This window comes from Camelus ferus, chromosome 14 (assembly GCF_009834535.1).
Source record: "Camelus ferus isolate YT-003-E chromosome 14, BCGSAC_Cfer_1.0, whole genome shotgun sequence".
Lineage (NCBI taxonomy): Eukaryota > Metazoa > Chordata > Mammalia > Artiodactyla > Camelidae > Camelus > Camelus ferus.
Genome location: NC_045709.1, coordinates 34,905,278 through 34,928,665, shown reverse-complemented (window position 1 = coordinate 34,928,665; position 23,388 = coordinate 34,905,278). Strand labels below are relative to the sequence as shown.

General features: G+C 44.4%; 1 protein-coding gene across 1 annotated transcript in view; it reads right to left on the bottom strand.

Annotated features, from left to right (window-relative positions):
* Positions 1-9,022, bottom strand: part of STK24 (serine/threonine kinase 24) — a 93,276-nt gene extending 84,254 nt beyond the window's left edge. The window contains exon 1 of the mRNA XM_032496746.1: positions 8,637-9,022. Within this exon, the coding sequence (XP_032352637.1) occupies positions 8,637-8,678 (42 nt within the window). The 5' untranslated portion in view covers positions 8,679-9,022. The remainder of the gene's footprint in view (positions 1-8,636) is intronic.
* Positions 9,023-23,388: the final 14,366 nt, after the last annotated feature.

Genomic DNA, 23,388 nt, shown 5'->3' with positions numbered 1-23,388 from the left:
CCAGACACCTACACACCAGCCCCCCCCCCCCCGAGACACTCTGACCCACCCTGGCGGCCCTGCCTGCCCAGGAAGCCTACGCTCAATCCCGGACCACGGGCTGAACCCCCAGAACACTAGTCAGCTTAAGCAAACGTTTCTCCAAGATACTGCGGGGGGGGGGGGGGCCTGAAATGGCTCTGTGCCCACAGGATCCTGAGACTAGAAAATGAGAGAACAGAGAAAAAGCACTGAAGTCAGATAAGAGGGGTCACGGACAGACACATGGGAAGACAGGGGTATATTTATACTGCCTTCTTACAGAAAGAAACCAGAAAGTAAAACTCACATACCGAAGAGGACAGTGGCTCAGGAGTCCTTCTCGCCCCAGGCACCAAGCAATCCTGACCTTGGAATTCAAATTCCATTCATTCATCTATAAATTGAAGAGAGTGACTTCCAGGTGGAAAGCTCACTGAGCATAAGCATCTACCTTGGTCAATCCTGAAACCCCCTCAAAATCACAGTAAAGGGTACTAGGAGGGGAGAGAAGACCTACAGCCAGGAAACTCCAGAAGCTGGAAAGTGGGTGGTAGAAAGAAAGATGGGGAAGACAAGCGCCAAGCCTGAGGTGGAGAAAGCAGAGAATCAACTCCACCCACAGTGCCGAATCCCCAGGGGAGGAGAGACTGAAAGTCACTTCAGAAGTAGTTAGACACCCAGATGGTCTTCCCGCTCCCCACAGCCAGGCAACTGCCTCCAGCCTCCCCAGGAAAGGAAATTGAAAGCATATTCTGGAAAGGAAACAAACGCTTCAGGAGCGGAGTGAAGCTACACAGGGCACTGTGCCCACACCAGCCCCCTCCACTCAGAGCTTCAGGAGGGAAGAGGTACCAGCCCAGGGGCGCACCGAGGGTGGCCGACCACCAGTCCAGAGGTGAGCAGGCCAGAAGGCTTGGGGCAAGACTTCTGCAGGGAGGCAAAATGTACACAAAGCTAAAGGAAACTGATAAAATCCATTCCTCACCTCTCCGCACAGTAGGAGCACCTACATCATTGTGGTTAAAAAGCCCCAGTCAAGGGCTCACACTTCCAACCAGCCTGGGAGTCCACCACTCTTAAATATAAGTGGACCCTCCACCAGGGTGGCCTCTACCACAAAAAAAAGTGACCAAAGCCAGCTGGCAGGGAGACAGGGGTGGGCAAAGGGGCCTTTGGGAGAAAGAGAATCTATTCTTGGGGGAAAGAAACAACATAACTACAATGAACACACTCAGGGAGATTAAGAGCAGATATTTCATCTGAAACAAGCAAGCACCAACATTCAGAGAACCAAAAGAGCCCTCAGAATTTAAAAAACAAGCGCAGAAACAAAATACTTTCTGGAAGAGCTGAAAGATAAAGTTGAGACAGTCTCCCAAAAAACCACAGAAAAAAACAAAGAGCTGGAAAATAGGTATAAAAAGATAAGAATATTTGAGGACCAGTCCAGAAGGTCCAGCATCCAAATAATTAAGAGTTTAGGGAAGAGAAAACATAGAAAACGGGAGTGGAAAGGAATCAAAAGCTCAACAAAAAGATCTGAGTTGCCTGATTAAAAGGGCCTACAAAGTACCTGTCACAAAAAGTACAAGTAAACTCACATCAAGACACAACATGACTAAACTTTAGATCACGAAGAGAATATTCAGATTCTATAAAATTCTGGAAACATAAAACAGCCTGCACAGATTTCAGTATCAGAGTGGCATTGTATTCTTCAACAGCAACACTGGAAGCTAAAGCACAGTGGAGATGCCGTCACGATTCTGGGGGAAATTATTTTCATCCCATGACTAGATACCATGCCAAAATATCAATTGAGGGGAAAGGCAAAAATAAGAAATGTTCAGATATCCAAGACCTCAAAAAAAAAAAAAAAAAAAACACCTATCTCCCATGCACTCTACTCACAGGAAGACCACAGCAAGATATGTTCCACCAACACAGTGGTATAAGCCAAGGAAGCAAAGACAGGAGACACAGAAAACAAGGCATCCCAAGAGAGCAGCACAGGAATCTCAAGGATGAAGGAAGGCAAAGATGACCAGGGACGCCAGCAGTTCAGGGCTGAAGGCTCACGGGAAGGACTCTCCAGAGCAGTGAAATGGACAGCTAGCCTACGCACCCCACTTGAACAACTCATACGTTGTAAGTGCTGCTACAAGACTAAATGTTTATGTGCCCCCAAATCACACAGTGAGACCCAGTCCCCAGTGCAATGAGAGATGATGAGGTCATGAAGGTAGAATCCTCAGGACTGGGATTAGTGCCCATATAAAGAGACCCCAGAGCAGCCTCTCGTCCCTTTGCCCGGGAGGACACAGCCAGAAGCGGCCCCTCAAAAGACATCAAATCTGCCAGAGCCTTGATCTTGGACTTCCCAGCATCAACTGTGAGAAATGTTTGCTGTTTAAGCCCCTCAGTCTACCATATCTTGTAATAGCAGCCCAAGTAGACTAAAACAATTACACTTGCAAAAAAACAACTTCCAAGTAAGATCTAAAAAGTGATTCTGGTTTACTAACAGCTAGCTGGGAACAGTGTTTCCACAGCCACATTAAGGCGCGCACTAATCTAACCAAAGTTACAGTGTAACTCCACGGGGACAGGGCGGGGAGATACAAGAGTGAAGGAGGCAAGGAGAGGAGAACTAAATTCTCATCTTCAGGGTCCGAGGTCCACAGATAATGCCTGAAACTAGAGGGGGAAGTAGCAGCGAATTTTAAATGTTCTTTATGAACAAAGAACAACAAGGGCACCAACCAGCCAAGAGCGATGGCGGGGCTGCCCTGGGGGAGGAGGGAATGGAAGCAGGCGGTAAGTAGCCGCTCTCTCCCCAACAAGCCTTGTCATGTGCATAACTTTTCAAGTAAAAACTAAACAAAAATCCTAAATACTTAAAATAGAACAAAGGACTTGGACCTATACCGTCTGTTCAAATCTTAGGGCCAGAAAGTCTTTTTAAAAACAGGAAGAGACTTAAAATAATGGGAAGATAAACACCAGCTACATATTTGGTGAACATTAATGTAAAACTCGAAACGTTCCCACGATGAATTCAGACACCAGTAGGGAGCTGAACAGAAAAGGCTCCTCCTCCAGAAAACATAATGGAAGGTCTGTGAAGTCTACAGTGCGTCCCCGGTGGGACGTGAAGTGGCTTTGTAACCCACAACTGGGATGTTTTATACTTTGTTGCAAACAAAGGTACATCTCATTTTATTTTCCCTCCTCTAAAACTTTGGAAACCAGGGAGCCATTTAGGATTAGGAAACTCCAAGTTCACCCCAGGAGCCAGGTGTTCTAATAGCCATGTTTTTCTTCTCAAAGCATTTGGCCATGAGTTTTCAGTGTTACTGCACTGCAAAAACACAAGTTACGGGGGGGGGGGGGGGGGGGACTGGTCCAGTGACAGTGGGTGACTCTGAGCAGCAATCGAGGGGTAACAGTCAGCTTCCATTTCCTGCGCTTGCACCAGCAAGATTCCATGAAAGATAATGAACTCAGGCACAAAAAAAGCCACAGAAGGGCTGGCTGGGTGTGGTCCATTTCCTGCAGGTATGGAGTTTCCAAGCAGGCAACTCTGAATCAGCAGGAGAAATCACCCCAACAGAGAGCAAAGTGGCACATTTCTCAAGAGATCCTCAGGCTCCTGGACTCTGGCTTCATTCTGACTATAAAATACACTAGAATGAAGCCGCAACTACCAAGTGGTTCACGTCTCCAGAAACTCCTCACACCACATCTCGTACTAAGGTCCCAGAAAAATACCGTTCAACTAAAAAGCAATGTCAACCAGAAGCAAAAAAGTAAGCTAGCTCTGCACACTGGAACAGTAGCTCAAAGGAGACCACAAAAATTACATAAAGGAACAAGAAAGCAATGGTGATGGCTGCCACGTATCCACAACTAACCTCTGCCAGGACCCTGGGCTACGTTAGCAGCCTAGAAAAATGTAATCTAACCAACTTCTACTTGAAGGTCATTGGTTCTACGGGAAATACTATCAAGAATGTTCCCTGATATGGGATTAGAACCAAAATGTCCTGGACTCCTTCAAATTTTATTTTTAATTTTAAAAAAAATCTTCTGATAATCCCTTTCAAAAACAATTTAAGCAAAATAAATTCTTAACATTGTGAAATACTAATGATAGAGAAGAGGGAATATGAAGTATTGAAACATTATTTTTTTAAAAAACTTAAAGATAGGCTACAACAGTGACAGAGAATGTGCCTTTATTTTCCTTATTACTCTTTCGTGTAGAGCAGCAAAAAGGATCAAAAGCAAGGGGCATGGGCGAGAGTGATAAAGACTATAAAATGCTCGCTAAGAGTTCAAATTACAAGGTTTGAGGAAACCTTGCTAAAAGCTGCCCCGCAGACATGGGAACCCCACCAGTCTCCTCCTCCGCTCACTATTCAGGGGTCCCTCTCCCTAAAAGGCCACCACAGCCTTCCAAGTGGTCACCCAAAAACTCCAGCATCCTTCAGCCATCTCCAACCACATGCATGGAGGACGAGGAGTTCCAACAGGACCCTGCCCTAGGCAGTCAGCAACACAGCCCGCTCCCTGCCCGCAGCCCTTCCAGCTCCAGCTCTGGGGTCCCGGCATCACCTCCCTCAAGCCTGCTCTCCCACCACAAGCCCTGCTCTGTGCGCCCGGCTCATCTGAACCTTCTTAGGTAGATTAGCTGACTCGGCCATCACTAGGCTGCTGACTTCTTGAGGACCAACCAGGAGAGTCTCCCTAAACTTGCACCCTGTCTGCTCCAACCCTGGACCACATCGTACAGATCAGCCTTTCTCTCAAGGTGCCTGCAGGACCCACATCTCACAGATACCCTGACTATCCACATACTCACACGCCAACCCTTCCCCAGGGGCAGTGTTAACAGGCCAAACTGGGGAGGCCTCTTCCATGGAAACAGGAAAAAACTATGGAAATGTGAAACTAATGAGGAAAAAGAAGAGCACTTAGGCCACAATTAAATGCAGCTGTCCTGTCTGCCTTCATTTCCCAAATTTCCAGAGCACACAGGTTTCCCCAAGGAGCGCTGGAGAAAGTTCCCAACTCGTCCAAACTGGCCCTTAAACGGCTTTCTTGCTCTCTCAGCACAAATGGGCATTCTCAACAAAGCTGCTTCCAAGCAGCCAGAGAAACGGTGATGTTAACAGACACTAAGTTTTCCAGCTATTCCTGTAAGTGGTCTGTCTGCACTTTCCAGCGTGAGCGTATCTCACATGTATGACATCCTCAAGACATGCTACAACTTAGGCCCTACTATACACTTGACATGGCTAATCAGTGTATTTCCAACTTGAGTCAAAACGGTCAGCCGTGAAATCAATTTACTTTTGCAACAGCTCCTCTCTCTCTTTTTTTTTTTAATAAAATGCATCACACACCAGTACCTCAGAAGTAGAGAGGATCAGGATTGCCTTCTGAAACTTTTAGTTTCAGGTCTTGATGTAAAATTTATTTCTTATGTGGGTCACGGTCCAGAAAAGTTTTAAAGTGAATGATAAAATTCTATTACAGAAACGTATAAACCAAAATCTAATTCTTTTCAAATTACAACTTAGCCAACTAAAAGCTGATTGGTGCTCTGCCTCCAGCTGAAGCTTGTTTTTCTTTAATCTGAAATAAATTGAGCAAAACAGCAAATATTCAGTGAAGGGCAGGGAGTAGTTAAATCCAGAATTCAACCTAATTTCTTTATGTCTATTTGTAGATACTACATTCAGTTCATGATTTCTATTTTTTCCCCTATACTAATGTGAAACCAGGGTGTGGGAGGTAAAAAAAAAAAAAAAAAAAAAAAAGGAAAGGCCCCCAACAACCCTCATGAAATAGTTATTAAAAGGATAACACATTCAGATTTACAGTCATCCACCCCTCGCCTAGCACCCAGCACAAGAGTGTCCAATAACGGTTGCTGATTGAACAGATAAAGTATCAATTTCATATTTCTAATTTCTTCAGCAAACCAAAGTTGGAATAAAATAAACATTAATTTTTGCAAAAGTAGTAAGAAAGCAATAATACACCATGGTGAGTAGGAGCATGGTCTTGAAGGCAAGAAACACCTGGTTTCCAATCACAAATTCTCCACATAATACACTATCTCACCTTGGTCACTTCAGGCAGCCACTGTTGATTTGCACATGTAGAAAATGGTATAAACAATACCGACATCTCAAGTGGTACCAGTAAGAATCAAGAGGCATAAAAATGATTTGCAAAGCAATGAAAATGGTGTTTATACTGAAATTATTCTTTCATTCAGGTTTACTTTTTAAGCATCTTTGCCTAGGCTGCCTGAATTCACTCTGCTGTCTTTCTGAAATTTTTACGCCAACTCCTTGCAAACCCTGGTCAGGAGATGAGAAAGGAGAAAAGGGAGAGATGATGAGATATTATCAGGACAAGGCACAGAAGGGCTGGTACTTCTTTCCTCCTGTTTTATCCCAGAGAACAATCAAAGGCAGGTGCACCTTTAATTTAAACCTCAACAACTCTGAGGAAGACCTCCCTGGGCAGTAGCAGCTGCTGATTCGAATTAGAAAATAAATGTGCTCCTTGTTTTTCTTTGGAGTGGAAGAGAGAGGAAAGGAATGTTCTTCCCCGAATGGCACACCAAAAACAACCATCATACAGTGTGTAGACGTACTTAAACACACGGATGACTCTGTCAGAAGCCACCTTCGTGCCCCTAAAACTGTATCAGCTGAAAATTTAGTTGTTTCAACTAAATAAAAACTTGTCAGCTTTTCTACTAAGAAAGCAAAATAAAAACAGTTCCCCAGTAACACTACCTAGGAAGTACATCTGGGAAGCAAAGTTCCTAAAAGAAATGTACCTTCTTTGAATTCTGGCCCACACTCTTGAAGGAAAAAGTGAGGACCGAAGTGAGACGAGATACCACCTGAAAACCATGTGATACTAACTTCAGGGCACCAGCCAGCAGGGCTTAAGAACCTTTTTAAACTGATTCGCTTTCCACAAAGGCTGAAGACTTCCATGGTAAACTCTGAAGCATGTGTGCTGGATTACAACCTGATTAACAGCGTTAACAGTCAATCTAAAGTACTGAGTAAATGTATTTTTTTATTCATTACAAGAGGTCCTTCTTGCACTACGGGTCAGAAATAATTTTCCCCCAGTTCACCCTGCCTTCCTGTCTGTAAATTCGAACCAAACTGAAGCAAGAATTTTAGGAAATACCAAGAAAACCACATCTGACTTTTACCTAGTGGTCAGCAGCAGCTTAGGTTTTAAATGCATGTTGAGTTTAAAAGCTCTTTACATTCAAGGGCAGTTTTTTTAAGCCCAGTCAAGTTATTAACGTTACTCTATTAAAAAAAAAAAAAAGCTAGAATTCTGGTAACTTTGTGGTCCTATTTTTTTAGATATCAAACCTGAACAATGAAATCGAGTTTTCTTTTTCTGATTTAGAGAGAGGCTCCTAAGGTCAGTTCCAAACACTGCATTTCTCAGCCCTCAAGAGTGAGGGGGGGGGGGAAAGAAAATAAGCCCATATAAGTTTGTAAGATAAATAACCCACTATAATCCACTGGGATGCTTGTGGTTGTTTTTTGTGCCCCCCTCCCCCGCCCCAAACTCGTAGGTTCACTAGCTTAGCTAAATCTGGAGAGCAAAACTTTAAAGACATATCCTAACCACAGAGTGAGATTTGATCCCAGTCATTTTGGCATCATTTACGCTCTCACAAACATTACAAATTAGCCAAGGATGGTGGTTTTATTTTTCAAAGGGCTAAAAACAGTCCCCAATGGCGAAAAACTTTAATGCATTCTTGTAAATTTGAAATTCAACTTCTGTCCCCCGCCCCCACTCCAAAAAAGACACCGGTAGGCCAAGAGGCCACAAAGTAGCAAGGGAGAGGTTTACTGGGAAGGGATTCATCTGGATCCCATCAAGTCTCCAAGTAAAAGCCCAGTGTCCCGGGATTCACGAGTGCACGTAGTCCGACTGATTCCTTCTCCCCAGAGGTTTCCAAGCTCGCACTTTCCCCTCCGCCCCGCGCGGAGCAAACGCGCTGGAAGTGGAGCTGGCAGTTACACCTTCCTCCAACCCGCCCTGCCGGCCCGGGACGAGTCGGGGCGCGCCCGGGGCTCCCCTCCCTCCCCACAACTTTACCGCCAGCTCGCTGGGGCGGGGGGACCGGGGCCTCCACCGCCCCCCGCCCGCGCCAGGGCCCAGAGAGCCGACCAGGCCTCCAAGGGCATTTCTCCACATCACTTGTCCCTGGGAATGGGCCGCCGCGGGGCCTGCGGCTCGAAGGCGCCGGAGGGGCAGAGGGACGCGGAGAGGCCGAAGCGGCCGGCAACCCCAAACCCTCCCGACTCCGACCACCGCGAATCTCGACCGGCGAGGGCCGCCTCCAGGCCGCGGCCCCCAGGTCCCTGCACCCCCCCGCCCCGGGCCGCGGGGCCGGGCAGGGCGCCCTAGGGGCTGCGAGCGCGGCGCTGGAGGCCCGCGCGACCCCGGAAGGGGCAGCGTGGGGGGGCAGTGTTTACACTGCCAAGTTCCCCGCTTCCGCCCCGGCCCGCGCATCCCTCCCTCCCCTCGGTAGCCCGGCTCATGCCTACCTGCATGCCAGGCAGGCCCGACTGCACCGGGGAGTGAGCCATGGCGGTCAGGACGGCCACTTCCTGGGACGGGACGGCCGGGCCGCCGCGATCCGCGCGGGCGACGAGGCCCGCGGGCCGCGCGCAGCCCTCGGGCGGCGGTGGCGGCTGGTCAAGCCTGAGTCCGGCTTCGGCAGGGCCGGACGGAGCCCGAGGCCACCCCAAGCCCCCGCGGGTCCCGGGCCGGGCGGCGGGCTCAGGGGCGGGCGGCGGGCCGCGTCTCCATGCACCGCGCCGGGGAGGAGCTGAGAGGGGCGCGGGGCCTCGCCACGAGCTGCCGCCGCTACCGCTGCTGCTCGGCTGGAACCAGACGGCCTGGGCCCGCGCGGTAGCCGCCTGGAGCCGGAGTGGGCGCGCACTGCCTGCCGAGCCCGCGAGCGCCGAGAGTCGAGCGCGCCGCGCCCCGCCCCGGCCCGGCCCCCGCGCCCGCCCCCGCGGCCCGGCCGGGGACCCCGCCCCGCGCTTCCGGGAGGGGGAGGAGGCTCGCGGCCGCCAGGCGCCCTAGGCCGCAGCCGCCAGCGCCGCCGCCTCCGGGGCGGGTGGAGGTCCGCGCGTCTACTGCCGGCTGCACCCCCGCCCCAGCTGGCGGGGCGGGGCGGAGTGGGGAGGTGGGCGCGCGAGCGGGTGCGGGGAGTGGGCCTCAGTTGGGGCGCCCCCCATCCGCCGAGGGGGCCGGTCGGAGCCGGGGGTGGGCTGCGTGCCTACGCCCTCCCCCCAGGCCTGGGCCGGTCGGGTGCCCAGCGGTCTGGGCGGCGAGGGAGCGGTGAGCGCCAACTCTTATTCTGCCACATTCCCCCTAGCCCTCCAGGCAAGCCCGCCTCTCTCCGCCTGGCCCCGGGGAAACGGGCTCCAGGCGACCTCCGAGGGCAGAGTCTAGGGCAGGGGGACCATGGGAGGGAGAGTGCCCAGCGGGGCCTCAGCCAGTGGCCGGTTCAAAACTACCGGGGCGGAGCTTCTTCGGTGTTTGGGTGAAGTTTCCAACCAACCCAAGGAGGAAACCGAGAGGAGAGAGGCCGAGAGCTGTTAATTCCCAGTGCTTTGGCTACTTGGAAATACCCCGTTTGCAACGCTACGCGCTGTAAACGTAGCTAAGAAGTGAGAGGGCTGAACCCCACCATCTCTGGGGCCCGGACGGAGGCGGGAGCGTCCACCCACGAGAAGGGAAAAAATGGGGGAGGGAGAGGCAAGAAGAAAGGGAAGACAATAGAAGGAAACCTTGTCTAGACTTTCCCCTGGCCCTCTCCCGCTATTTCAGCTACCTCCACCTTTTAATCACTTCTCCAACTACAGAGGAAAGAAATAAGAAGGCATGAGTCAGTTCTGCCTTCAGAAAATTGTGTTTTATTTACAACGACAAACACAGTGGCAGCCACTGAAGTGATCTGCATTTCAGAGTGTTAGGACCCTGGTATCTTATTCATGCCTGTGAATAACCAAGTTGGACCATGGCTGGGCGAGGTTGGACATACAAAAATGAGCCCCTGAGAGTTTACAGACTTTTGGAGGAGACTAAAAGTTCCCCCGCCAAAGTATGGCGTGTTTATTCTCTGAAGCGCCACTACAGTCACAGAGCCCTCTTGGGCGCTCTGGGTCAGACGAGGAGTGAGATACTAACATGCGATCCCTGCTTTCCCTTTGGAAATATGTGTGTTTTTCCTTGGTGTCCTCCAGGATGCTTTCAGATACTTCCATGGTTATCATTAGTGCAGCATCGTCACTGCGTGGTGAAGCCCTGCCACCCCAAAGTACTGTGAAGAGAATGCAGCAAATACAAAGTTAAGAAAAGCATGCACCCTGATACCGAGGAGCTCACCAGCTTGTGTAAATTTTGTACCTCAAGAATGGGTATATGAAGAGATGGACAGCAAAACAGGCAAGAGCATGAATCTTAAAAATGTTCAATATCTTCAACCCAGAATTCCTACTTACGGTAACACATCCTAAGGAAACAACGGAGAAGGACAGAAGAATGGATATAAAAATATGTGGTGCAGTGATATTTATGATTATGGGGAAACTGGGACCAGATTCAAAGTCTAACAGAGATTGTTAAGTAACTTATAGTATATTCATACAGTCATTTAGCATGATGATGTATTTAAATATTTAGTAACAAGGAAAAATATTTGCATTATATATTGTTAAGAAAATGCAGGGTATAAAGCAGTGTGTACACTCTGATCTCAAGCTACTTCATATATATGAAATTATATTTAAATTACCTCATTTACATATATATAATTTTATGTGTAAATAGAGAAAACCTGGAAGTACATACACAAGGATTTAGCAGTGGCTATCTCTGGAACTGATGACTTTTTTCAGTCAGTCGACAACCAATAGAGATCATGCTAAGAGGTCTCCCCTTAGGGTCAGCCATCAGGCCAATAACATAGCAGTAAGACGAGAAAGAAACAGGACAAGTGGACAGAAATGTTTGGGGATGGATCTAAGGCATTACAATAGGAAACTCAAAGAACCCTTGGGCCCACTTTGCAATGGGTAATTTCCAACCAATGAGCCACAGGGGCATTGGACCATAATGGTTTGGGCATAAAAGTATTCAGAGTCCCATTTTGTATCCAGAGGCTAGTGAGGCTAGGAACGTGGAGGTCACAACAGGACAGAATCTATCTAGATACAGTGACTTGCATTCATTAGCTGGTCTGTTTCCCTAAGCCCTGTTTATCTCCTCACCACAACTAAACTTCGTTTCCTCCTTTGACCATATTTATACAGTTGAGCAGCATTCTCTTTGAAAGAGAAGAAAGAAGCAAAATAGGAGTAACTGGTTCCACTTGGTCATATGCAGACATTACCCACATTACCCAGGATTCCCCCACCAGTAGCCATCTCCCTTTGTTTTAGCAGAGCAGAGATAATTGACAGAGCAGAGACTGAACCAATGATGAGATCCTGCCTGGTTGTTCGTTGCATTCACCAGAGATATGAACACATTTTTGGAAAGCCAACTTATGTCAAACATCTCCTTCAGTGCTGGGCATATAAGCAACTGGGTCGTCCAATGCCTCATTCTATCCTGGGTACATGGTCTCCCAGAATCCTAACTTCAGAATTTTACAATACCAATTGATTGAAATGAGAGTCACAATAGCCATAATTGCCACTAAGGAAAGAACAGGATTATCCTCTCATCCTCTTCATCTTGTCAATTTCCCTCCACCCTCAATTAAAATTACAACAGATCATACACTAGTGTAGTTTCAGAAGGAGAGAGTTTGAGGGTCTCCATAGAGATTATGCATTTTCTGGTCTCCATGGAGATACTTACTAACCCATGGAATTATTTTCATCCCCTGACCCTCTTTGTCTTTTGTGTTGACTTAAAGACATGAATTGGGCAATGAATTGTGCTCTCACATATATTCGGGACCACAAAGGACATTTGCATACCCCTCCAAATATAGAACCCTTGTGTATTGACTTCCCCTAAGCCAGCTCGTCTTCTCAGCAGAGCTCAAAAAGCTCAGATGAAAACAAGAATTCAACAATCAGTCCCTTCACTTCTCCTTCTGAGTTGAAAAGATAAACACCCCCAAATGCCACTTTATAAAGAACAGCTAGACAAGAAGCACATTAGCAATTTAAATTTACAGATTAAAGAAAGGGACTTACATGGTGAACTTTAAAGAGGAATATGAGTAGCTCGGATAAGTAACTAACAGAAGGCTTAACAAATTTCTACACATGTTAAGCAGGTGAAGACACAAAAGAGGAAGACAGATAATTCAGATCAGTATGAAGAAGCATGTCTCGTCACAGTTGGATGAGATGACAGCAAGAAAATATATGCTAAAGCCCTAGAAAAGATCCAGCTACAATGAGGAATGGGGCGAATGAAGTTTGATTCTGGGGTGTGAGACTCAGAGGGCACGCTCTCACAGCAATGTCACCCTAAGTCAGTTTGGGTGCATCCTGCATCTTGGGCTCCATTACAGAGTACCACGGGCTGGGTGGCTTAAACAACGGAAATTCATTTCCTCACAGTTTTGGAAGCTAGAAGTCCAAGATCAAGGTGTCAGCAGGATTGGATTCTTCTGAGTCCTCTCTGGCTGACAGATGACCATTTTCCCCCTGCGTTCATACACGGTCTTCCCCTGTACCTGTGGGTGTCTGTGTGTGTGTGTGTGTCCTGATCTCCTCTTCTTGTAAGAACACTCATGATATTTGATTAGGGTTCACTCTAATGACTTCATGTTAATTACCTCTTTAAAGACCCTGTCTCCAAATCCAGTCACATTCTAAGACACTTCAGATCAAAACTTTAACATGGAAATGGGGCAAGGGGACAGGATTCAGCCCACAACACACTCCTTTCACTCTGTATGCATTTCTGATCACCCTCTTTCACTGGCTCTTCCAGGCTCAGCTCCATGCAGGAGCACTTCCTTTCTCCTCTCCCAGGGCCTGGGGACCTTTCTACCCACTTCACATTTCATGTTTCTGCTCATAGGCATTGCTTCATATTTCCTTGGGCGTAGTCCCTAAACTTTATCTTGCACAGAAACCAGAACACTAACCTCCAATCACTGGACAACTGAGAGCGGAAGCAGGTGCTTTCAAATATTTCTAATTAGAAGGAATCGTCTGGAAAGGATGGCAAAACGTACGGGAAAAGAGTTCAGAGTATTTTTCAAGGAGCACATCAAAAGTAATAAGCACTCATTTCAACCAAGAGGTTGTTCTTTAATAGGATCTGTCTTTCTCTCCTGTGCCTCCTTCGCCACTGAGTATCACTGCACATGCAGGTGAAGCTGACCAGGCGGGTTGGAGTCTGAGCCCCCAACAGGCCAGGGGGCTTTTTATTGTTCATTCCTGGTGGGACAGTTCTAGGGGCTCACACGAGGGAAGCTTAGGCCGCTCAGGGGGGCCTCACTGGAACTGGCTCACTAGAAGAATTCTCATGTGCAGTTTTGCCTGGCAAAGAGCCAATTAACAGGGCTCATCACCCTCTGAATAGTGGCCACTTGACCCTGCCAATCAGCTTATAAAGGCTTCAGTACACAAAGACTTATCAGGTTCTGTGTGTGAGTATTTCCCTCTCCTCTGAGGCTGGGTTTGCTTTCAGATGTATCCAGAAAGGGCATAAATGAAATCATCCCCAGAAGGGTGATGTCATCCATCTTACAGTCACGGAACTGCAGCACCAGTTCTTAAAAGCCCTTGGCCCTGTTTTCTGACAAGGAAGACAAATTGTAGAAAATGACTTTAATTTTCACTGCAAGGAGATCGAGGGAATTAGGTGCTTAAGGAAGACTGTATAACCACACAAAGGTACCATGCACTGGTGAGTTGCACACATTAACTCCAGAATGCACAGAACCAAGGATCCTTGAAGTCCTCGTGAAAATACAGGCCTAATGCCACCTTGCCATCAAGACGTCGCCTACAAAAAGATAAGCATGTAGTCTCATACCTTGATTTTCTGGCCCAGATTTATTTGGTTTCCTAAGAAGCTATGTTAGTGAGACTGTTAGTCAGAGTTCTTTGAATAAGTGACAGAAACCTAGCTCAAACCTCCATAAGCACAAAAGGGAAATTTTAGCTCAGAGACAAAAATCCAAGCTTGGCTAAATCAGGCATGGATAAATCCAGGAGGATGGGTTCAATATTAAATCAGAATGCTGTCTCTGTATGTCACTCCTGCGAACCTCTGCAAGGCTTCATCCTCATATACGTTCTCTCAGTGTGATGTCAAGAGTCACTCTGTATGGTCCTTGAAATTCCAGAGACAGTGACTTTCTCTTACCCAGTGCCCCTAGGCCACAACTAGTGGAGGAACCCAAATTTGTGTGTGTGTATCCTTGTGACCAGAGGATAAGACGCAGAGGTGGCAGAGTCCAATCCGAATAGCATGCTATGTGGAAGGGGCAGTTTCCCAACGGAAAAAAGACTCTTGGCCTGATACATTCCACTCCTGGGCTGCCCATCACGAGCATACACATGCACATAAACACACACACGTACACACACACACACACACACACACACACACACACACACATCTTCTCTTTACCATACATATAATTTCTTCTGCCTCCCCCCCGCCCCAACATGGTACAGCCAACCTACACATATCCATCCATGTACTTACCTCTTCTCCAAAGCCATACTGGTTAGGATTTGGGATCCTGGGGATTGTCCTAGTGCAGAGGTACCAAACTTTCTCCTTTACAGCACCCTCCGTATCTTAATTTTCCATGGCGTCTCTGAGGCAAAAGAAATACCTAACAATTAATTAACTAGGAAGCTAGGTACACACAACTTAAGTATTTCTGTCTTCATAACTTAGAAGCCATTTGAAGAAATGATACTGTAAATTAGGAAATGATAGTATTTTAATTTCATTCTTAAGTCATCACAATTACTTGGTAAGAGGACACGTGTTCCTGTTGGACACTACGCAACTTTGCAAATCTTAGAATCAGATTGGGCATCACCACCCTCAGTTCTTGTTTCACATTGATTTTTGTGCTTTTTATCATAGCATCTGCCAAAAATATAAGCAACTGCTTTGCAGATATATGACACCATTGAAAAGGACATAGCATCATCTCATATTGAAACACACTCCCTGTCAGTATGGTGTCTGAGAGATGTTTCATATTGCTGTATTTCCTAGAAATTTTAAAATATTCCATGGAGCCTCTATAAATTCTCTGCAGTACTCAGGGCCCCTTGGGGCAAATTTTGGGAACCGTGGTTTTGGGAATTAAATAGTCACAGGTTTGTGATTGCCCTAGTGACATAACGCCCTTGAAAACTGAGTAGGAGATCAAAAGCCATAAACATGTTTAGTCAGGGTCCTTGAATCTAAAGACCTTTTCATTTTTGGTCTTTTTTTTCAGATTTATTTATTTATTAATTATGGAGGTACTGGGGATTGAACTCAGGACCTCCTGCATGTTAATTTAAGCATGAGCTGTACCACCAAGTTATACCCTCCCCTCCCCCCTTTTCTGGTTTTTTTATACCAACAGCCTCCTAAGTGCTGGGCTGTGGCACACGGGTATGGCAGAGGTCCATGCCTGAAGTCTCTGGCAGTTGGGCAGTGCCAAGGCATCCAGAGCCCCAGGCCAGTAGACTTTGGTGGGGAGCACCCTCTTGTCTCCAGGCCAGTGAACCATATAAATGCTATGCTTCTTTTTATAGATGTGGATTTCATGAATTTTCATCCCCTGTACCTACTGAGTCCAAAGTCTACCAATGACCCAGGTCCTACATCATGAGAGGTAACAATTCAGCCAGCTTCAGATCAAGGAATTCAGAGACAGAGGATAGTTTCATGGGGGAAGGAGGGATTGTACCCTTAATAAAATGAGCAGACAAGAGCCCTATGCCTGCTGGAGTCGGGGAATTGGAGGTTTGCTCTGCACAGCTGCTTAATCTGGTGGCGGGGAAAATCTTTCTTACTAGGTTCAAATCTTCTTACAAAGGTATATGGGTCAGAGATTGGCAGACTTTTCCCATAAAGGGCCGAACAGTGGATATTTTAGGTTTGTGGACCACACGACCTCTGTCACAGTTACTTAGCTCCACTGTGGTGTCAGCAAAGCACCCGCAGACAATGTGCATATAACCCAGCACAATGTGTTCCAAGGAAATGCTGTTTACAAACGAACGCAGGTGGCAGGCCAGATTTGTCCCTGGGGCCTTGGTTTGTTGAACCCTCATCTGGATGAGTGACCTTGGTGAGTTGGGTGAGTGGTCAGACCACTGAACAGAGTTCAAGCAGGACAAGTTTAGGGAAGTACAGGAAGAAGGAAAAAGAAACTACAGTCACGCCACATGGGTAGGTTAGAGTTGAGGCCAAGGCGCTACCCTGGGAGATGTATTGTAAATAAATCCATCGTACATGATTGCAGTTAAAGATAAAGGCAGGGTCCGAAAAACATATATAACTGGTGAGAACACAAGGAAGTCATTTTCCATACGGAGGATTCAGGCCTTCCAGGAACATTACCAATAAACGTTCATAATAAAAAAAGAATTATAGCATATCTATGAAGAATCATGAGGTCAAAATTAAGGTCAGGGTCCAAGTTTAGTTCTGTTTTTTGTTTTTCTTATAATCCCAAGAGTGTGCCTGGTATGGGGAAACAGAAGAATCGCCTAATAAATATTTGTTTATTTATGTCAGACACAGGCAAGTTTAAAAATTAAAATTCTGTTGCTCAGAAAGTGTGTAAAAATATAGGGAAACTGGCATTTACACACAGCTGGTGGAAATATAAATTGGTTTGATTTTCCTAGAGGTATCTTTAGTAATACATAACAAAAACCTCAAAATATTCATACTTTTAAATTTTTATTTCAAATAAAATAAAGATTTTTATTTCAAGATATAATTAGGGAATAATTACAACTACCTAGGAATGTGTATATGAAGACTAGCATCATATGACTGTTTATAGTGGAGAAAAAATATAAGCAGCTGAAATGCCCAATTATAAAGGTTTGTCTAAAAAATTATCATTAACTCATGGAATGGTATAAATTCTATACAGTGGTTTTAAATTATTGTGTAAATTAATATTGGCATATTTATTAGAGATATACATGGTTCACATAAGGATAAGTGAGAAAAGTTATAGGAATGTAAGTATATTATAGTAACATTTTTCACTAGACTATATGTAGAATTCTGCTTCTGGCAATGGCTCACAATGACTCATTATTATTTCAGAATAATCCTGCCATGAAGAACAACTAGAAAAGCTAGGCAAATTAATTAATAGATGAATTAATGGAGAAGAAAAAAAAAACCCCATGTGATTGAGGCTGTCAGAGGACTAGCAAGACAATTTGTGGAGCCAAGATCCAGAAGACAGGGAAGCCAAGGGAGGTGAACCTGGCATTTGAAGCTGCTTTTCTCCTTGAGGCAACTGCTAATTTGAAAGAGGCAACTTAGTGGCAAAAGAGCAAAGGAGAGGTTTGGCAATTTCACAGGGCCAGGCAGGCAACATTGAGATTCCAGTGCCCTCTAGGGAAAAGAATTTCTGGCAAACAACCCAGAAATTTTGGTTGTTTGATTTGATTGGGACCACAAAGCACTACTTCCTAAGAGCAAGGGTGAATCAGAAATAGCTGAACTTCCACAAGGAGTAAGTCTGGCTTCCAATCAGCTCAATGAGTTAGCTTAAGATGTTCTGCCCTAACCTTGTTCTGTGCCAGAAGTAAACATAAATCCTTTCTGGGGAAGATACCATCATTTGGAGTCTCAAACCATCTCTATAATTTTTTGTAAACAATGTATGGCCCTCAATTTAAAAAAATAACCAGGACTAGTGTAAGAGAAATTATAGGATATAACCAGGCATACAAGAAGGCAAGACTTGACAGGAAACCAAGAGAAGAAATATACAATGGAAACATACTCACAGGAGACATCTAAGTAATCAGAATGAATCTTAAAATAAATATGTCTAATATACTCAAGAAATTGAAAAGATGGAGAATTTTCTAGAAAACTGGAAACTATAAAGAATAAATCAAGTAAAAATTCTAGAAATAAAAAATATAGTTGAAATTTTTTTTAAAAATTGGTGAATTTAAAAGCTGATTAGATACAACTAAAGAGAGATTCAATAGAGAAATTGTGTAGTGTGTGTATACACTGCAGCTCAAAACAAAACGTTGAGTAAAGAAGGCAGACACAAAAGAATACAGCATATATGGAGTACTAACTAGATAGTTCCACTTGTATGAAGTTTAAAAACAGACAAAAATAACCTACAGTGTCAGATATCAGTGGTTAAATTTAGAGAGAATAAAGGAAATAATGTGGGAATGAGGAGGGCTAGTTCTTGACCTGAGTTGTGGCTACCCTGGTCTATGGACTTTGAATTATTCATCAAGCTGTTTGTGATTTCTATACTTCTTTCTGTGTGTATTATGCATCAATAAAATATTTATTATTAACATATATGTATACACACATGTAAATAAGAAAGGCTATTAATAGAGATTATCTTTGAGGATAATTTTTTTCTTTTTTCTTTTCTTTGTTTTTTTCTAAAATGATCCTGGATTCCTTGTGAAAAGGAAAGAAAAGAGAGAAAAAGAAGAAAAAAAGAAAAGAAATACTTGCCAGTTTTTTGTTTGTTTCTTTAAATTGAGGCATAATTGACCAGTTTTATTTATTAAAATTCTTCTGATATCAGAATAAAAGAAAATGAGATTTAGATTTGGCTTAAGAAAGAATCTCCTGGACTAAAAGTTGTTAAACAGAGAAAATGATGGATTCTTCTCTCCTGGTGGCCTTTCAAAATAGAGTATGTGTTAAGTGTAGTCTTCCCTGATGGCATGGCTGTGGACCAAATACGCCTTAAGATTCATTTTGTGTCTATGATCCTACAGTTTTCCATATGAGGGAGGGAGATATATTCAGAGAACTTCTTTTATAGTGAGTTTACTTTCCACATAGTGGGCTGGTGGCTGGGAATAATATGTAATCATGTCTTCAGGACTTCACAGTCTAGAGAGGTCATATAATTATAGACGAAATGTGATAAAGTAGAATAAATGCCATTCACGCCTTCATTTATAATTATGAACGGTATAGGCATAGGTCAGGCTCTGAATGAGGGACTGGGCTAGTGGGGTAAACAAAACAAAATCTATGCTTTCATGGAGCTTATACTCTAGTACCTGTATAAGACAAATATTATAACACAAGCATATAAGACATCAAGTGGTGATAAGTGCAGCGAAGAAAAACATAGCAGAGGAAGGATAAAGAATGATGGCGGAGATTGTGGTACAGAGTGCACTATTTTAGGAAGGATAGATGGACAAGGAAGACCTCTGTGTTTGGGACATTTGGACAGACACCTGAATGAAGTGAGGGAGTGATCCATGTCGGTTTTTGGACTTGAGCAATCCCGGAAGAGGGAGTGTGCTTGGACCATGCCTGAAGTCACAAGGTCAGGCGGCAGGAGCAGTATGAGTTGGCAAGAGAGAAGGTAAGAGATGAAGTAACTTGGAATAAATCATGTAGGGACTTGTGGTCCATGATGAGAACTTTCAAATTTATCTTTGTGAAATGGCAGGCTGTTGGAGAGTTTCAAACAGAGACATGAGAGGATCTCACTTTAGTTTTAAATATGTTTCTCTTGCTGCTGAGTAGAGAATTGATGGTGAAAAGGCCACTGTGGGAAAAGACCATGAGAACACCCTAGCTCTTCCCTCACCAGGTCACGATAGTGATTTAGACTGAAAAGGTATTACAGGCTCTACAGGAAAGTGATATAATTCTGGATTTGTTTTGAAGGCAAAGGCAATAGGATCTGTTAAAGGAAGAGACATGGAATGTAAGAAAAAACAGAGAAGTCAAGAATAACTCCAAAGATTTTGGTCTGAGAAACTAAGAGATTTGAGATGCAACATTTATTGAAAGGGTGATAGTCTTGAGAAGTGCACTTGAGGAAGGAAATGGGACTTATATAGCAGAATCAACTCACTGTCCTTTTAATACAAAGCAGGAAGCAACCAAAAAGATGAAATTAGACAGGTAACCCTTCAGAATGGATGAAGAGAACCATTCTCACATTTTAGTAGCACCTCTGCAAATTGTGCATACCACAGAGAGTTTGTGACGCTAATAATATCAAAAACTATTTGTTATTAATTTTGCTCAAATTTCTCCTTTCTTTATTGTTGCATTTTAACAGGGTCATAATTAATTGGTTAAATTGTAACATTCAGACCTGTAAACCATTTTAACTCATAAATATCCTTTACCACTGGCCTTTAATTGCCTCTTCTATTATGGTTAAGTTTTCCTCCTGTAGACTTCCACAGAACCCCAAGGATCCCTTTATCATATTTCTTTCCAGATACCTGTATTATCATCATCTATTTTCCTGTCTGATCAAATGGACAGGTCCAATTATTTTTATGCCAGTCGCTGACTCAGGACTTGTAGCTGACTCAGGACTTGGCACTCAATAAAAAAATGTGGGAAAGGAAGGAAGAAGGGCAGGGAGGAGATGGAAAGTGGGAGGGGTCTAGAATGTAGTGTCTCTCCATTACCCGGAGATTATTTCATTACAATAGGTCCACTTTGCTTCAGTTCATTCGTGGTCCTTTGAGCCAGGTGAGATGTAGGTGTCTTCTAGAAATGTTGTCCTAGTGTGATTAAGTGGAAAATTATAACATGATGGCTTCCGGAAGCATCTTAACATCTTCCCTCTGTTGCAACTGTATTAAGACTAGAATTATAGGCGCCTCGCCGCCACCCTGTCTCTCTCCCTCTTTGGAGACGGCTCGCACTCTGTCTATGGAGTGTGTACCTACTTTTACTCTAATCTGAGCACCCAAACCCAACACCTCATGGCCTTTCTCTTGCCTTTTGATGTATCTCTAAATAAACCTACCTTTACTCAACAACAACAACAACAACAAAAGACTAGAATTATAGATAAGAGCTGTCCAGTAGAACTTTCTCTAATAATGGAAATGTTCTGTATCTGTGCTGCCCGGTAGAGTAGCCACTAGGTGCATATGGCTATTGGTCACTTGAAACAAGGCTAGGGTGACTGATGAACTGAATTTTAAATTTAATTTAATTTAATTAATTTAAATTTCAGTAGCCACATGTGGCTAGTGGCTAGCATTTGGAGTTAAAGTGTAGTTATAGACTCTTAATATTGGAAGAAGAAATTCAGCCTTAAGAAAGCAGTATTATTTGCCCAACTTCCTAATTCCTTGTACCCAAACATGTTCCTGATTTTGTCACTAGTCATTCATAATGTGACCTTTATGCTGAAATCTACTTCTTCTATAGAAACTTCTAATTTTCGGATTAGCAGACCAAAAGCAATCCTTACAAACTAGTAACAGTAATAAACCAATTTAAAGGGAAAAAAAAGACCTTAAGTGCAACTATATTTAGAAAAATGTGATTTTCTCCATAAGGAATCTCAAAAAAATTATTATGATTATAATAAATTATATACCACGGCTCATCTGATGATTACTTTTCTTAAGTGGAATCATTTGTTGAAACTCAGAATTAGCTGCACATAACATTACTCCAGGAGTAAACTGAACGTCTGAACAAAGAACCCAATTTCTGAGACTTTATAATTGTCCCTGAATAATAATGAGGTGGAGACACAAAATAGCCAAAAAATGACCAATTATATATTAAAAATATCACATCTACCTCCAAAAGCACCTCCACATTCTGTCCAAATATCTTGGGAACAAAGTGGTTGGAGTTGTCTGTGTAAGTGATGGTGGTCAAGCTGCCATCACAGAGGGCCGGAGGAGGCAAGGAATTGTCTCTCTTCTCCTGTAATAATAAACACAATTCTTGGGAACCTTGCTGTGTGCCAGGCCTGATAATCCACAGAATGTTCTTTCCAATAGCTTAAACTAAACTCTGTATCTCTTTGGACTTTCCTTGCATATCCACCTAGCAATCTCTGAGCCTAGATGAACCAAATGTCCATCTTCTTCTTGCCACCAAGAAGCAGAGCATCTGGGGTAAATCTCCCTGCAGGATGGACAGGTTACAGGCCTAAGATCACCAGTCTCAACTGGGGCCCCAACACCCCCTGTATACCACCTCTGCTGTTCTCAGTGGTCTTTCTTCCCATACTTCTCACAGCTCAGCCCCCAGCTTCTGGTCCATCACTCTTAGTAGATGGCTTCCTCTCCTGCTTCACCAAGGACAGATGGCGTCAGATGAGAAATCCCTCAGTATCTCACCTCCAGGTCTACAAACCTATTGACATTGGCCCCGGTCCTCTCTTCCCATTATAAGAGGGTACATGCTCTTCCTCGCATCTAAGTCCATTTCCTCCAGTCCTCCTCTCTTCAGTGACCTTATCTTATCTCTTGTTCTCTATCAATTCTACATCTTCAGTTTCTCTTTGCTCAGTATTTCTCATCAGCATTTAAACATTCTATTGTCTCTTCTATTTTAAAACATATAAAAACAATCTTCCTTGGATCCCACATACCCTCCCAGCTACCAGCCCAACTGTCTCTCTCCCTCCACAAACAACTTCTTAGAACTGTGTTCTACTTCCTGACCTTATCCCCTCCTCTCAGATCCTTCCAATAAATACATCCCCACTGCTCTGCAGAAGCTGCACTAATTCATCAGTGACCTAGGTAGATATATCTCATGGCAATTTACAGTCTTTTATCTTTTCATTTTAGCATCTATGCCATCTTCTTGAAGCCCTCCCTTCTGTTGGCATCTGTATCACATATTCTCCTGGTTTCTCTTACCTTTCAGGTTTCTTCTTCTTAAGTCTCCCCAGTGGGCTCAACCTATTTTACCAAACCTTTAAATCCTGGAAGCTCTTAAGGCTCTATTCCACAGCCCCTCATCCTTTCACTCCTCTTTGCCTCCTTGGGTCCATTATACCATTTAGTTATCCTGATGACTCCCAAATATGTATCTCCAGCCCTCTCTTTTGAGCTCAAGACTTACAAATCCAACTATCCACCTGTGATCTCCATTTTCATGTTTGCCAAGGTCAAGATCTCCCATCGCAAACTTGCTTCTCCTCCTGCATTCTCAGCATTGACTAATCTGATCACATGAGCCCACTTGTTCAAAAATCCCTGGCCCTTGCGTCTCCTTCTCCTGGTTAATCAGTTAGCTGCATTATCCTATCCTCTACATTGTTCTAAAATTCATCCATTCCCTCCATCTGTGCTGTGACTGTGCTGC